At 31.0% G+C, this 17,547-nt stretch overlaps 1 protein-coding gene across 3 annotated transcripts in view; it reads right to left on the reverse strand.

The window, feature by feature from the left end:
* Nucleotides 1–2,553: 2,553 nt before the first annotated feature.
* The window catches only part of dpp (decapentaplegic morphogen), a 236,968-nt gene continuing 221,974 nt past the window's right edge, over nucleotides 2,554–17,547 (reverse strand). For all 3 annotated transcript variants that reach the window (XM_075297308.1, XM_075297307.1, XM_075297309.1), the window contains 2 exons: nucleotides 13,029–14,543; nucleotides 2,554–4,476 (listed from right to left, as the gene is read on the reverse strand). In XM_075297308.1, coding sequence (XP_075153423.1) covers nucleotides 3,599–4,476; nucleotides 13,029–14,529 — 2,379 coding nt within the window. In that variant the 5' untranslated portion in view covers nucleotides 14,530–14,543 and the 3' untranslated portion in view covers nucleotides 2,554–3,598. The remainder of the gene's footprint in view (nucleotides 4,477–13,028; nucleotides 14,544–17,547) is intronic.

A 17,547-nucleotide genomic window follows, 5' to 3' on the forward strand; every position in this document is an offset into this window, starting at 1 on the left:
TCCACAGAGAATATATTTAATATGATATTTAAGTGTGTCAAGTTTGATCTAATTTGCTTCAGATTTAGAAAAAGCCTGCATATATTCGTTTTTCCGGTTTATACAAATATGGCCCATATTCCCACACTTTACACAAAATTCTGTGATGATTTCCTCATATCTTAGTCCTATCCTGTCTAATGTAATGCCAGACTTTCCACAGAACGGTTGAAATAAGGTTCCAAGTCGCCCGACTTGACCAATTAATATATTACAACTCACACTTGACCACAAATCTTGGCGAGATCCAACCAATAATCTTGTAAAATCGCCAAAATAGCAAAAATTGTAAATATTACTGAAATTTTCCTATATCTAGGATACATATGTATCGCCTGATAAATCATAAAAGCTTTTTTGTACAATTACATTAAAATTTCTCTCGCTTCATATTTCCCATGTTATACCCTGCGCCACACTGTGGAGCAGGGTATTATAAGTTAGTGCATATGTTTTTTTTACTAACATTGTTTTTCATCCCAGGGCGTTAGCCGATTTAAATTTAAATTGTAGAGATTTTGTAGAAGTACAAAAAATTATCTCTATTTGTATCTAGAAATGCAAACTTTTATATAGCTTTCAGCAAATTTGAAGTAGTTGAGATGGTAACACAAATGTTTGTCTACATAGTGCTGAAGGGTATAATATAGTCGGCTCCGCCCGACTTTAGACTTTACTTACTTGTTTTTTTTTTCTTTTCTTTCAAAAATCCTTGGGAGAATAATTTCAGTGTGGTGCCAAATCGATAGTCTTGGAAGTTATTCCAGTCTTTCTGCAGGCATCTATATCTTTTCCCGCCTCGAGTTTAATATTTTTATTGATTTGTCCATTAATTATCCGCCACAGATACGTACAAATAAATTTAATAATTCAAAGCCACATACTTACACATTTAAATGCCCCCCCAGAATATTGCCTTATTTCCGTAGAGAGAAACTCAATAAAAATTTATTTTTTTTTTTATAAAATATTTTTTCTTTTTTATTTTTTTCTTTCAAAAATTTCGATTTTCATCATTCAATTTGTTTTGTTTGTTTTTATATTCTCTCCATTTCTCGGTACATCGTGTTTACAATTAAAATTATAAAAAATAATTTTTATAAATAAATAATAATAAAAAAATAAGAATTATACATCGAATTGTAGTAAGTAATAATAAAACTATCCATCTGTTCATCAAAGAAATGGAAGGCAATAAAAGTATATTTTTTCTTTGTAAAAAAACAAAAAAAAAAAAACTAAAACATTAATAAATGTATAGAAAATTATACACAGAGCAAAAACACACACAAATTAATTTTAAAGAAATTTTCAGAAAAAAATATACTTTTTGTAAAGAAAGAAAAGATAGTAAGATATATAGATGGTGGATAATTTACAATTCATATGAAAATATAAACAGGAAATATATAGAAAAATACATTGGATAGAATTTTGGAAGAAAAAATAATCTAAGGGAACTATTTTAATTATTGATTACATTTTTCGTTAGTTACTTGATAAAATAAGACTTAATAGTGTTTTTTTTTTAGATTTTATATTAAGTTCTTTTTTTTTGTATTTAAATTAAGACATACACATACGATTTATATTAATCTATAGTATATAGAGATAAAATACATTATACATTTTATTATATATATATAATCATGTAAAATTATAATAATTATCATTTATATTCATAATAATTGTAATAATAATAATAATCCTTAAATGTAAGGATATTCGCTAAAAGAGAAAATTTTAACTTAATTTATTTAAACAATACAAATTTTCCAACTTTAATTTAGGGTAAAGGGATTCGTTTATTTTTATACAACAGTAAAGTTTTATTTTAAATCAATTGTTTAAAAATTGTATTTTATTATTTTTTTTTAATTTAAAACATTTACATTTCTTTTATATTTTATTTGAGGGTTTTTCTTTATACAAAAATTTTTTCGAGTATATATTAGGAATTTTTAATAGATTTTTTGTTGTTGTGGTACAGATTTCGTTTTGTTAATTCAATGAACAAAATTTATGGATGATGGAACTTTTTTTATGAAATAATGGCACAGTGAGATTTTTTTCAAGAAATTATTTTTATTTATGGATGGATTTTGTTTAGGGACTAAACCTTCTTCTGACAGCCTAGCTGCCAAAATGGTTAGTTTTAAATTTTTACTTGCTATTGCTTTTTTTTAATAATTGAAATATTTTTTGTTAAATTAATGACTACTTTTGCAGTGTTAAAATGGAGTGTGTTAGACTTAACAAAATACCTTCATTTGATCATTTTAGATTTTCTTGTTTAATGCACTCAACTCTAGGGCTTCCTTAAATATTTAATATTTACACTTATTTAAGAAAAATAAAATTCAATAATTCAGTCCATTTAAATTGCGTTTGTTTTGTTTTTGTTGTTCTACACTTTAATTTAAACACAAAAATGTTTATAATTTTCATTTATAAAAATTATAAATTCCAAAAACAAAATCTCTTAGAAAAATTTTTTAAAGCAAAACAAAGCTGTTTTCAGAGAAAGTTACCAAAGACCCAAAGCTTTTCAAATATATTTTATTCTCTTGTTTTACATATACAAAAATGCTCTTTTGTTTGCTCTTTACATAATTTTGTGTTTTTATTATGCAGCATTTTGTTTTTGTATGCTCTCTTTTTAGCTAGCTGCTAGAAAATATCACGATTTATATATGACCATCATTAAGAGAAAATGTTTCAAAGAGATTGTTTAGACAGACAGAGAGAGAGAGAGGGTGTGTGCAAAAAAACTCCAGAGAAATATCGGTAAGAAGAACAAAATACTCAATAAAACTATTGAAAGAAATACTCAAAACTTATATAAAATCTCAATACTACCATAGGCTCTCGATCCCATACTAGCTCTTCTGATTTCGTTCTCTTTAAGATAAGCGTTTGAAAGACATTTTCAATAATTATCTATTACAGTTTGAAAATCATTGCAGTAAGGGTTTGAAAATATAGCGAATGGATATAAGCGTAAGAGTTTTCTAAAAAAATCATATTATTTTGTGGTTTTGTATAAATTACGGATAGAAAGTTTTTTTTAGAAAAATTCATATTATTTTGTGGTTTTGTATAAATTACAGATAGAAAAAAATATGCATTACGACTTTTAACTGTTTTTCTTCTATTAAAACATTTTTTAAAGGAAATTTTAGTAAGATTAAAAATTGTGTTTTTTTTTACTTTCTTATTAAAAAAACAAAAACAAATTTCTAATATTGATTAATTAATAGTTTTAGAAACCCTCTCCTATGACTTTCAAACTATCCTTTTATAAACTGAAAGCTGAGCGCTTTAAAGATCGAATGTCAAGATTTAAGAAATTTTTGCATGACGATTTTTTCTGCTATAAAAAATTTTCAGCAAATAAAACAATTTTTTCTTCTCCTGAAAGAATTCTCTCTATCACTTCCTCTCTGTCTCAATTATCATTCACAAGGTTTCTTAAAAAACATCACAGTGATCTCTTACAACGAAACATTTACTCACAATATGTCATTTGGGTTTCTTCGAATTCATTTGACCCCTCAATTTATCGACAGCCACAACCCACCACGGTCATATCTTGATAATTCTTGAGCACAACTGTACTTTGGTCATTTAAATAGAGCATAGATATGCCCTCCAACTGTGTGGGTACACAGCATGCCTTTGGTACCTTTCCTGGATTGATATTATTGACTATGGTTTGGACAACTGCATGATTGGTTGAATTAAAATGATCCGCTAGCGGAAATGGACACTTGCCCTGACAATAGAAGGCATCATAGCCTGGTGGGGCCACAATCCAATCGCTCCAACCGACATCGGTGAAATCCACATAGAGTGAATGCCGACGGCAAACATCCTCGTTATTCTTTCGTCGATGCGATCGTCGATGATGGCCAGCTCGTTTCGAGCGATTACTCACATCGCGTATGGAACGCGATTTGTGGCGTCCATCGTCGGTATAGGTGAAGAGCAGGGGTTGTTTATGCTGCCAACTATCATGTTCCTCGTCCGCACTGCGGCGTAATCTGACATGATGATGTGGTGCCGGTTTGAGGGAGCGTGATGTTCGTACCTCTACCAGTAGACCGAAATTCTTTTTCGGTGAAGCCAGCCACCGATCAACAGCAGGTTGCACATCCAAACTCACCGTTTCTGTGCTATTCAGACGTATCGTCTTATTGTCCAACAGCAAATAGCTGGGCTCTCGTTTACCCCTCACACCCACCCGGGTGATGTCATAGACAAGCACCTGATAGCGAGTGCGATTGGCCAGGCGGGGATTTAGGGAGGCATGACTAATGGCGTCACGTGTAAGCTGCAATTCGGCAGCCTTTAGCTTTTCCTCGGCGGGTATACTCTTGACGTCAAAATGTAAACGAAACCGATGATGGTGAGGAAACCTATCGTCGATTTTACTATCTGCAAAGAAAGAGAGAAAATATATTGAGATTAGTTAAAAAGGAATTTATTGGTGGGGAGAACAATAGGTTGAGGGTGGCTTTATTAGTTATGGCAGGTTAAGGTTAATTAAGAGGATAGCGCCATAGTGGCTAATCCGCTTAGAGAGAATTTTCCATTTTCCACACAGATTTCGAGATTCGGACTTTAACACACAAAGAGGCTACTCAAAAGTGACACTACCTCTAACTCGTAGAGCAATGCATTCGTCTCGGCCCTGCCCTTAGTAAACTCAACACCTTTAATGTAATTTTCAAAAGATGAGAAAAAATAACAGAAAATTTATAGCCGGCGCCTAAACAAGCCGCAATTCTCGTTTAAGGTTAACAGCAAACGACCATCATCGCGGTATGAGAACAACACAACCAATGGCAAGGCTGTTTGTAAACCTCCCACATATCCAGCCATCCATATATCAGTGTTTTTATGGATGTGCCATAAAACTTGCTAACAAAAATCTTCACACAAAACCCATTCTAACAGGTTCTCATGTTGATACTTTGGCCAACATCGAGCAAAGATGAAATGAAGCAAGATGGGTTCATTTCATAAATTCGTGGTGTTTTTTGTTTTTACAGAAATTGTTTTCACATACCCATTTGGCAGACAGACGGACGGACGGACTGGCCGGTAACCGAATAGCAGCACTATTCGCTATGTTATCCCAAATGCACCTACTTCTACTTCTTCTTGTTTTGTTGAGAAAGCACTTGAGTAACAAGCTGATCTCTTGGACCAAGAAAAACAATCTTCCTGTTCCTTTCTCCATCTCCAGACTTAAACATAACAGGTACTTTTGACCAAGGAATTTCGTTTGGCATACGTGTCATCTAACTATTCGGCACTATTTCCCACTGACCGATGAGCATATTCATAATTTTCATAGCGTGAGTGTATGTAAACACTTGAGATTCATTTGGATTCTATAAAGAATTTCCAATGAATTATGTAAAAACTACAACAACTAAATATATGATATTGTAAAATTTTCAAGGTCACTGCAAGGATAACATTAGCGTTTAGGTAGCCAGATACTTTAAATACCTGTTATAAAATTAAATCCCCCGAATTGAATCGATGTCCTTAATGATGATAAAGTCCTTTTTGGCATCATGCTATTGTTGCTATTGTTGTTGTTGCTATTGTTTATTTATTTATGATACGACCACTTGAGAATTTTGTTAAAGGTAGCTATCGTTATTGACCGGCCTTTTAGTTTAATTGTGAAAAATTATGGAAATCCCATTGTATTACTCTTAATGATTTTTCACTAATATATGTATACATATATTCGTTGTATGTATTTAAGAGGCAATGTATATATGTGAGTATAGTGATAATGCCTAGATGTGTGAACATTTGGGAAAATTTGCACAAGCTCTAAATGAGGCCATCGAAACAAGTGCATGATGAAATACTCAAGACATACATACATACTGAGTATCCTATATAAATATGAAAAAGTATGTGTAGATGTATTGGAAATATGGAAATATATACTATAGAACAATTATCAAACAAATATATATAAGTCATTCCATGATAAAAACATATGGTTATATACCAATTTATTTGTCACAATATGTATATGGGTTATTCTGATAAATAAATTGCATGATTGGAAAAACCCATTGATTTCGCAAAATTTTGAATCATTCTTAAGACTGACTTATAGCATTTTTTAATTTGTAGGTTTCAACATAAACCTCTTCTAAAAGATTGTGGAGACTTTTCGCCATTTTAAACAGGGAAGTGAGAAATAGCTAAATTTGAAATTTGAACAGTCAAGTATGATATGATAACCCTACGGTTATTAGAGGTATTCAGCACACTTGTAAGGTGTCTAAAGCAAATACATTTCTGGTATTGTGATCATATTTTTGATTGTTGGTATTATGATTATATTTGTGATAAACGGTTATATCAGTAAAAATCAGGCGATGTTTCTTCTTCTCAGGAATATCATACGCGAATGTAGAGATGAGTAATATAAAAATACGTCTGATGATTGAATATAATACGAATTAATATGACAATATAATAATAAGATAATTCATATATAGGAAGTAAATTGAAATTCTAAACGATATGAATTAAAGTTTACTTTTGAAAACGATCTAGTTTTTGAGGATAAGAGCACGACATTTTCTATATATACCTCGGTTAAGTTCAAAAAAATTGCTGTGTAAAAGTATATTGCCCAGTAAAAAAAAGCGTCGCCAAAAAAGTAATGAAAATGTTTTTTTGGATCCGGAAGTGGTACAAAATTGACGCAGAAGCGATGAATTTAACATGGGCTTGTCATAGGACGGAAGTCCTCCATTTCAACGGCTGTTGCACTGAATTTGCATCACTTCTTTAGGTGTGATCCGAATTCTATGTTTTGGATGTAAATTAAAAAATTCTGTGATATTTTGTCAAATAAATAATTTTTATATTTTTTTTTATAATTTTTAATGGATTCTAACGCTTGTCGGAAACGTTTGACCTCAAACATTTTAAAAAATTTACAATTTTTTCAGATTGGATTTAGCATTTTTTGTCGACAAAATTTAAATGATTTGTAACATTTATGAATTCTTACTCTGTTTTTAACCTATTTGAAGCAAAAAAAGTTAAAATTATCCATTAAAAGTATGACAAAAAAACAAGTTATAAAAAATTTAATTAAAGAAACTTCCCGGGTAGTTAAAATAAAGAACATCATAGAGAGTGCATCTTAGGGAAGTGCTTTTAAAGTTGTGCCTTTGGAAGAACTTCCAAAGTTTTTTCCTGGTTGTTAAACTTTGTTAGCTACTACTGCTACTCTTGCTTTGATACTATTTTAAAATGCAATTTTTATGACTTATGTTAAAAGAAATGTGACTAATGCTTTATTGAACTAACAATGTTGGAGATACTGTTTTAAGTCTTCTCAACATTTTTACTGATCAACTATACTCTTCTGAAAGAAATTTGAAATTATTTTGGAGGATTTTTTTTTGCCGGATATGAGCATTTTATTTACCATATATAGAAATAATATAGTGTTTTTCCGTAGGTTAAAAACTTATTTTCACAGGCAGTTTCGCAAGAATTTATTTTTCTTATAACGAAAAAAATCGAGATACTCTTGTACTTCAAACCAATTTAAATTTTAAACGTCTCATTAAAGAGAACTATATAGCCAAATTTTAAGCTTTGGGGTTAAGAAACCAAAATTTGGGATTCCCAATACTGGAACATGGGGGATAGTAAAAATATTCTTTGGTGCACTTCAAATAAAATTCATACCGAATAACCGAGTCTCTATGTCTTATAAGGGATTCCATAAGGGATTCTATGTCTTATAAGGGATTCCACTAATAATAATTCTACTAATAATATTTTTTGTTCAATACAGTTCACTTGCGGTAACGTGAACTAATTAAAACCAAGAGAGTTCACGTTAGCGAAAATGTTCACGTTAACGAACTTCAGCGAATTTTCGGGAGTTTTACGCGTTTTTTTTTTGTTATTAGTAATATTAAAAATTTAATTTAATTTAGTGAAAAAATTAAAAAAAGGATCGGGAAAATATCAGTGGGTATGGCATTTTTTAAGCCATTTAAATTATTAATTAAAATTTACAAAAAAAAGCTAAACTAGATCACTAAAAAATTCCGTAGGTGTATTTGAAATTGTATTTGGCATTGTGATTTTGCCTTCAATGTCAAATTTTATGTTACGGCGTTACGGAGTAGTTAGAGTCAGAAAAAGCATGTTCACGTTACGAGTGTACTGTATTAAAATTTTGTACTTGAATAAAATTTATATATAAAACGGAAATTTAAAATATTCGATACATATTAGGGAATTCATATTTTAATAATATAGCAAATTCTGTATTCTGCAAATTCTGCAAATTCTGGGTCAATCAGACTTGAATAAAACTGAAGCTAAAAACTTTAAAATTGTTCAAAGTTCTTGTAAGACCGGAGATTTATTTCTAAATCATCATTTTAAGTGAGTTCACATTATTTATAATAATAATCGAAACAGAACTAAAAACTTTAAAATATAGATTTTTTAGAAGGATACCAGCAAAAAAAAAAAATCTTCCAAAGGCACAACTTTAAAAGCACTTCCAAAAGATATACTCCTAAAGATGTTCTTTATTTAAAATATACAGGAAGTCCTTTTAATTCAATTATTTATAACTCGTTTTTTTTCTTATTTTTAATGCGTAAATTAATTTTTTGTTTTGTTTCAAAAAGGTTAAAAACAGATTAAGCATTACAAAAAATGGTACAAATTATTGAAATTTTGTCGAAAAAAATTTATAAAAACATTCAAGAAATACTGGGAATTTTTCAATATATTTTAATTCAAACATTTTAGACAAGTGTTACACAGAAAATAATATTATAATTTTTGAGCTAACAATAAATTGTTGTTACAGAAAAATTTAAGTTCAACAAAATTTTTGTTGATATAACAAAGTTGGTTGCTAAAGTGACTAAAATCGTAATTGTATTTACAAATTATGTTGTTAACTCAAATTTAAACATAATTTTAATTGTATTGACAACCAAATTAATTAATATTTTTTTGTGTGTTAGAATGTATTAAAAATTATAAAAATTATTTATTTGTGAAAATATGACAACATGTGAATTAAAAAACATCCAAAATACTGAATTCGAATCACAGAGTAAGAAGTGACGCAAATTCAGTGCAACGGCCATTGAAATGGTGGACATCCGTCCTATGACAAGCCCATGTTAAATTCATCGCTTCTGCGCCAATTTTGCACTACTTCCGGATCCAAAAATAAAAATTTTCACTACTTTTTGGCGATGCTTTTTTTACTGGGATATTATCCGGCTAACATTTAAATCTACATTTATCGCAATGGACTGAAAGTGAGCCTGAATCAAATCGGGCTATCATTTTAACCTACATTTATATAGGAGATATACCTAAATTAGGCTCGATATATAACAATGGAATGAACAGTCTAAGTGAGCCTGCAATCAAGCTGGCAGTCACTTTAACCTAACCTAACGTAGGTCCGATATGGGTGATTAAGTTCCCAGCAAAAAAAAATTGGAAGTTCTTCTTAAGGCACAACTTTAAAAAGCAATTCCAGAAATGTCCTCAAAAAATATTCTTTTTTTAACTGCACAGTAAGTTCATTTGAATCAATTTTTTATAACTCGCTTTTTTCATATTTTTGATGGGAAATTTAAAATTTTATTGTTTCAAATAGGTTAAAAACAGATTAAGAATTAATAAAATGGTACATAGTATTTAAATTTTGCCGAAAAAATGCTAAATCCTTTCTAGAAAAATTGTGAAGTTTTAAAAATATTTGTTGTCAAACGTTCCAGACAAGCATTATAATGCATTAAAAATCATAAAAAATTTTAAAAATTATTTATTTGTCCAAATATCACATAATTTCTTAATTCCCATCCAAAACACTGAATTCGCCTCACACCTTAAGAAGTGATGGCAATTCAGTGCAACGGCTGTTGAAATGGTGGACATCCGTCGTATGACAAGCCCGTGTTAAAATCATCGCTTCTGTGCCAATTTTGCACCACTTCCGGATCCAAAAAAAAATATTTTCACCACTTTTTTGGCGACGCTTTTTTTGCTGGGTTAAATGGATTACTATGTTCGAAATTTGAAGAATATTAGTTGGTTTACCTAGAGTTAAGATAGAATAGCTGTCGGTTGTTAAAAACACATACGATAGTAACAAAAACTACACGATGATATGTTTAATTCAGTGATAACGTAGCTCTTTTTATAGTCGATTCCTACACTGAAAAGAAAGCATACCCGGTTCCAAAGATTTTGTCTTTACTTTATTGATTCCGAGCCAAAGAAGCGGAGAATACAAGTACGAATACTTTCGTTTTTTTCAGCTTTTTTTCTTCATATGCCATCGAAGTCCTTTAAAAACGATTTAAAGACAACTTCATTTTCCAAATTCAGACTCGACTTCCAGTAGAAATTATGCTATGTTTCAAGTAAACAACGTCTTTAAAATAAAGTATTGAAAAACATGTCCTATATTTGAATGATGTTTTGCTTTGTAGTCAAGATGCAAAAACACAAAAAATTTAAAGACAATTTCATTAATTTTGAAGAATTTTTCTGAATTATTAAAGTCAAGTTGACCTTAGCTCAAAATTTTTTTCTTTCATGTTATGATACCCATTTTTAAGTCAAATCACTTAATTATAAGGACAAAATGACTTCATTGAAAACTATATCGACTTTTGCACAAGGAAAACATCTTTATATTAGAGAAATGCGTCTCCTATGCTAAGCAAAATTTGCATTCGTACTTTAAAGACCTGAAATCTTTGACGTCACGACAATATTTTTTTCAGTGTAATGGCGTGTAATATTAAGTGTGAAATTACTTAGAAAAGCATTGAAACTCTCAAAAGTGTCACCAGCATTACCAAGAGCCACGGTGGGGAGCCACCGTGGTACAATGGTTAGCATGCCCGCCTTGCATACACAAGGTCGTGGGTTCGATTCCTGCTTCGTCCGAACACCAAAAAGTTTTTCAGCGGTGGATTATCCCACCTCAGTAATACTGGTGACATTTCTGAGGGTTTCAAAACTTCTCTAAGTGGTTTCACTGCAATGTGGAACGCCGTTCGGACTCGGCTATAAAAAGGAGGTCCCTTGTCATTGAGTTAACATGGAATCGGGCAGCACTCAGTGATAAGAGAGAAGTTCAGCAATGTGGTATCACAATGGACTGAATAGTCTAAGTGAGCCTGATACATCGGGCTGCCACCTAACCTAACATAACCTAACCTACCAAGAAAAAAATAACAACAATTATGTGATTAAATTTAACAAATCACATTTTCTACCAAAAATTTTTAATTAAAATATTAGCAAACAAATAAATTGAGTAGACCTTAAGTGGGGTTGGTTATTGACACAATCATTTCGATGATTAAAAGAAATTTCAATTAAAAAATATTTGGGTCAATTCATGATTGAAGACAAAAAATATTTTGTGGGATATTTCATAGCCTTCGTCTTTATGCTAAAAAACCTATATTGAACCAAATTTCAATATATCGAACCAAGATTTTTATTTTCCAAAACTTACATTTTGAAAACAGGAATTATATAAAATTTATTTAACTCAATTCTTCTCAATAATAATGATCGGAAAATACTATAAAATAAAGAATAATGTTCTCAAAATGACACAATATCATTTTTTACATTTAATAAAAAAAGTTAAAATTTTTTATAACTAAAAAAATACTTTCCTCCGGAACCAACTTTTAGACAAACAATATTCTTCTTTCTTACGACTTATTTTCTTTAAGGACAAATGAATTCGAATTTATGACAAACATTGTAACGATCTTCTCAATTTTTATGTGATTTTAAAGAAAAAAAACGAAACCTTCATTTATATAAAATTACGTTCTTCACAAAAGAAATCTAATTTCAAGCAAGGGATCACACAAGGACAATAAAAAAAATTCCATATGAATTTACAAAAGAAAATTATTTACATTAAATTATAACAAACTACCGTAAAAATGGACAGAGAGAAGAATTTTATTTTCTGAGAAACTAAATCTCGGACAAACTATATTTTTTTTTTTGAGAAAAAAATTTTAATAACAAATTGACACAATCTTGGCAACACTTTCTTTTTGAATGCTCGGTCCATGCCGTTTTCACTCGGCGAAACAAGTTTTACACATTATTTTATTAATATTTAGAAAACCTTTTATGCGTTATCAGATGATGTAATATAGGCAAGAAAAACATTTAAATGCCTGGATGAAGCACTAGACTAAATTTATTTGGCCAGTTTTCATAGTGACCTTTTTGCTTAGCCAATATGTCTATTCTTACTTTTCTTTAATAATAATAAAAAAATAAAATTATATAGAAATTTTTTTTTCTTTATAATTTCCTGCCTTCCAAGTGTGCTATATTTTTTAATGTTTTTATAACTTTAGAAACGAGTTTGTGTGCTGAAATTAGTTCAACAGTTCACTAACAAATTTTCCAAATTTGAATCACTTAACTTTAGACCAAATTGTCTATAACGCTAATTTTGTAAAAAAAAAATATCCAGTAAAAAATATTTCATTCCATTTTCGCTAAGAACCTGATGCCCTCTTTTAAAAAACCGCACAATTATTTTTGTTTACAAACTATAATTTTTTTTGGGTGGAAATAATTACTTTTTAAATAAATTAAGTTTGATTTAAGGGTCATTCGTATTTGGACTACTTTTTGGGGACTTTATAGAAAACACATGGCAACGTTGGTTAGAGTCAATTAAAATCATAAGGAGTCAAATTAACATTGGCAATGTTTTTATATCTAACTAAAATCCCCAACAGAACGGCCATTAAAAGTATAGTATGTTGCCAATGATGTGAACAATTATTCTTTAATTGTTAACTAATCAAGTGTGAAGCTTATCTAAGAGCCATATAAAAAAAATATTTCATATTATAAAGAAGAAATCTTTTAGCACTTACCTTGATGCGTAAAACTTCGCACAGTATTTGCTGACTTTGTCAACAAACCAGGTTTTGGTATATTTACAGAATTCAATTCATGACCCATTATTTGGGCATACAATTGTTTCATGGCCTCCGGTATGATAATTTTCGAACGATCGATTTTTGGCGGCCGCTTCATATTGAAGAGTGATAATAAACTATTTTCAATTTCGACTAGAGTTGAGGGATCTGGCTTAAGTTTTTCGCCAATAATCTCATTATTACTATAGGTGCGTGGACCATCCTCTGGTATGACAGCATCCACTTGAGGTTCATCATCTTCGGCAATGACATCAGTATCCTCATCGGAATTGGAATCATCGGTTATAATATCAACATTTGAGGATGATGATGATGACGATGATGGGGAGGGATTTAGGGAGGTTAATGACTCTGTAGAAGATGATGTTGGCGATGCTGATGAAGATGTTTGGCTGGAGAAATTATCACTAATTGATTTGGTGGATATGGTATCAGAGTCCAAAGAATGTTGTTCGGACTGTTGTTGCGGCTGCAGCTGCTGCTGCTTCTCATGATGATGATGATGTTGACGATGTTTTTGTTGCTGTTGTGAGGCAGGTTGTGTTTGTTGCTGATGTTGGTGTTGGTGATGATGATGATGTTTTTTGTGTTGCTGTTTCTGCTGCTCAGTTGAGGAACTATGCCTTGTTTTTATAGCAGAGGAGTCCTCTGAATGTTTAGGCTTTTTGTTGTTGTTATTATTAACAATTTTTTGGTTTTCTTTTTGTTGTTGTTGTTGTGGTTGTTGTTGATTATTTTCATTAACACTTAAAGCCATATTTGTTGTTTTTGCTTTACTATTATTTTTAAGAATTTTCTTAGATTTTAATAAACTTTTCTCTTCTTCTTTGTCAACTTCTACTAGGTTTTCTTTAAACTCCGTAAGATTTTCTTTAGCTGTATTATTTTTACTATGATGTTTTTTATTATTATTATTACTATTATTATGTTTAATAATCTTGTGGTTGTTGTGATTCTCTTTCACTTGTATTGCTTGAATATCGTTTAAATCGTTTGTTTCGATTTCTTCAATATTTTTTATTTCAATAATAATGTTTTTGTTTTTGTTGTTATTATTGGAATTTTCTTCCACTTCTTCTTCTTCTTCAAACACTTGTTGTTCTTTTTGTTTTAATGCACTATCACTTTTTATGGAATTTCGATTTTCTTTTTTATGTTGAGGTTTATAAACAATCGTTTGTTGTTGTGGTTTTTGATCACCGTGAAAATCCATTAAAGCCGTCGTTGTTTTCGTTTGAACTTCGGTTTTTTCTTGTTGTTTTATAGCCGTTGAACTTATCGGCTTTTTATCATTGATTATTAATAAATCCTTTCTAATCGGTTGTATCGCTTCAATAAATCTCGATGATATTGAATTGGGATCCTCGGTGCTAGCAACTTGCACGATCGTTTGAAAAGTCGCCAGCACTGCGAGGAGTAGTAGCCATGCGCGCATGGTCGCTTGCAACTCTAAAACGATACAAAAACATGAACACACAATCGTTGTTAGTTAAAGGGTTAACACACAAGAACTAAAACTACATTTCAACAATATCTACGACTAAACTTAAAAATTTCAACGAACACCGACTAAACCTCACAATGCTCACTCACTCAAGAGAGAATGACGAGTGTGAGAGGGCGCGTGAGATGAAATAGCTAACAGTCATAAGGGGGCCACCATAGCCACCACAATGGAAAACAATAACAACAATGGGCAATGGTTGTGAAGCAGGTAAATGATTCACGAGATAGACACGAGCCACTAGCCTCCTCCTCTTTAGACCGAACAAAATCACTCATAATCGAGAGTACTCTGTTACTCTTGCTCTCACTCATGTATGTACTCTTTTACAAATAAATGTTCTCTCTCTCTCATGTTTCCATACTCTCTTTTACTCTCGCTCTCTTTAGCTCAATGTATATTCATTCGTTAGACCATTTGGAAAACCCCGTAAAATTTTTCAATCAGTCTAGAACTCTCAATTTATCTTCTCAGGCTTAGGCATAGCTTGTTCAGCATGACATGATGGTATATGCGTGTTGGGTGTGTGTGTGTGGTGTCAGTGTGCTGTTTTATGATCTTGTCTTCTCTTGTAATAAAAACAAATATACCCACCCATGTACCTGCTTGTCTGGTCGGCTATTTATGGCCCCTTTTTAGGTCTCTGATCAGTTGCACTTGCGCATTTGATATTTTCTCAACTCTCACTTTAACCAAAGCGCCAGAGATTTGCCCTTATGCAAAAGATTAATAATAAGTGGTCAAGCAACAGGTAAAAGTATTGGTATTTCGATCTGATATTTACAGATGGGTGAAATATAACAAACTCCTCTATCGAAACAGCGAATTTCTACGGATATGATTTAGGGGATATAAATAAGCAAGTGCCAGAGTTTTACCGACCATCTTATCTTGTAGTTTTGTATGTTTTAGACTATAATCTATTTTCGTTTTATAGAATTTGTTCACCTTTTTTGTATTGAGGAAAATCTCAAAACGGGACTTTGTGATTGGTTTTAGATTTTTGGCTTCAGGAAGAATATATTTAAACCATCCGTCCATCGATCTATTTACTTGTGATCAATCATTGATTAGGATTTAGATTAAATTCATTGTGTGTGTGCGTGTGACTGCCGTAACAAAGAGAGTCATCGTGATGCAATTCTTTGGGTTTTCGTGCATGGACAAAATCATGACTTTTTTCCCAATTTCTCACGAACACCTAAAGAAGTTTCAACTCTGGCGAGCAAGGCCTCTTAGCATGCAAGGAGTTATGGGATTTCTCCCAGTTTCTCACGAACGGCACATAACATGGTTTATAATATCTCAGCGACGACAGACCAATAGATCCAAGAGAATGATCAAAATCGTAAGCGTTAACCTTAATAACAGACTGGCAAATTGATAAAAAATAGAGCTCCATCAGATGCAAAAAAATCAAACTGCTTAACTTGGGACTTCCAAATGCCCCAAAAATTAAAATCTATAGAATGGTTTATATCGATGACATAATCGGTCATCCAGATAGACTACAGGTCCCGGAAAGTTAAGGTTTGTATGACTTTGGAATTAACACCATCTGTGGTGCAATGGTTAGCATGTCGGACTTGCATGCAACATGAGCCGTTCATGAGCCAGCTTCGACCGAACAGTAAAAACTTGTTCAGAGGTCACCCCCGCCAATAAAGCTGGTAACATTTCTGTGTCTTTCAAAGGCTCTCTAAGTGATTTAAAAATAAGGCCTCTTGTCGCTGAGCTAAATATGAACTGAATATTCCAAGAGAGCCTCAAATATCGAAACATTCTACTTGCAATTAAGGTACGTACCACCGGTTAAGACGTGGAGACATGTAACACTTCTGTTTTTTATATAACTTGGACAGCTTCCGAAAGCCTTGCAAATACATAAAGGTAAGTTAACTAGATAATGATTGATATGAGTTCAGTGTGGATAACTATAACTAACTTTCCAATGAAGGCACTTAAAATTGTAATAGCGCTTCGTTTCTCCATTAAAATTGATCTTCTTTTTTGTACTTTTTCAGTGTTCTTCAATCGAAACTGCTAAAGGGAGCTGTAAAGCCTATTTAAGAAGTTTATTTGGATCAATGTTGACCGACCTTCCTTAAGGATAGTACTATAAATAGTAAACATTATGAATTATATTAAAATTTACTATAAATAGGTAAGTTTACGAAATTTTACTATAAATAGATAATTTTATGAAAATTGACTATGAATATCAATTTTATTAAAATTTTATTTTATTAAAAACAAGTAAATAGTAAATTTTATGAAAACTTACTAAAAATTGTAAATTTTACGAAAATGTAAATAAATTTTATAAATTTTTTTTTTAAATAGCGAATTTTCTATTTTTTTTATAAATACTCGTACAAAAATTTGCTGTTGCTTTATGGACATTTCCTGTAACTCGAAAATATCATAAAATGTAGTTTAAAAATTTTTATGAAAATTGACTATAATAGCAAATTTTATAAAAAATTTCTATGATGACAAATTTTATAAAAATTTACTATAAGTAGCAAAGTTTACGAAAATTTTCCGTAGTTAAATTAACGCTAAATTTAACTTATTTTTATTGGGAAAAATTATTTGCTTGTAGTTAAATTTTATTATTTTTATCGCAATTTTCCACAGCTTAATGAAATCTTAATTTTTTATGTATGTCTCAAAAATTTAATGAACTAAACGAGAGTATAAAGTTCAATGACCGTACGTACACATAAGTTCCCAAAAATAGTAAGAATGAACTACTGTATGGTTAAAATGATCATGATTTGGCGCCAATGATTTTCTTCTTTACTTTTAGTTAATTTTTTCTTCTATGAGATGATACAATTTCGTAAACTGGAGTTAAAAGGTACAACAGGGCATTAAAATTTCTTGGTTTTAAAAACGCTTTGTGGAAATCTCAAAATGTGGAGTAAAATTTAGTTCAATTTTCGT

Source organism: Haematobia irritans, chromosome 2 (assembly GCF_050003625.1).
Source record: "Haematobia irritans isolate KBUSLIRL chromosome 2, ASM5000362v1, whole genome shotgun sequence".
In the NCBI taxonomy this organism is placed as follows: domain Eukaryota; kingdom Metazoa; phylum Arthropoda; class Insecta; order Diptera; family Muscidae; genus Haematobia; species Haematobia irritans.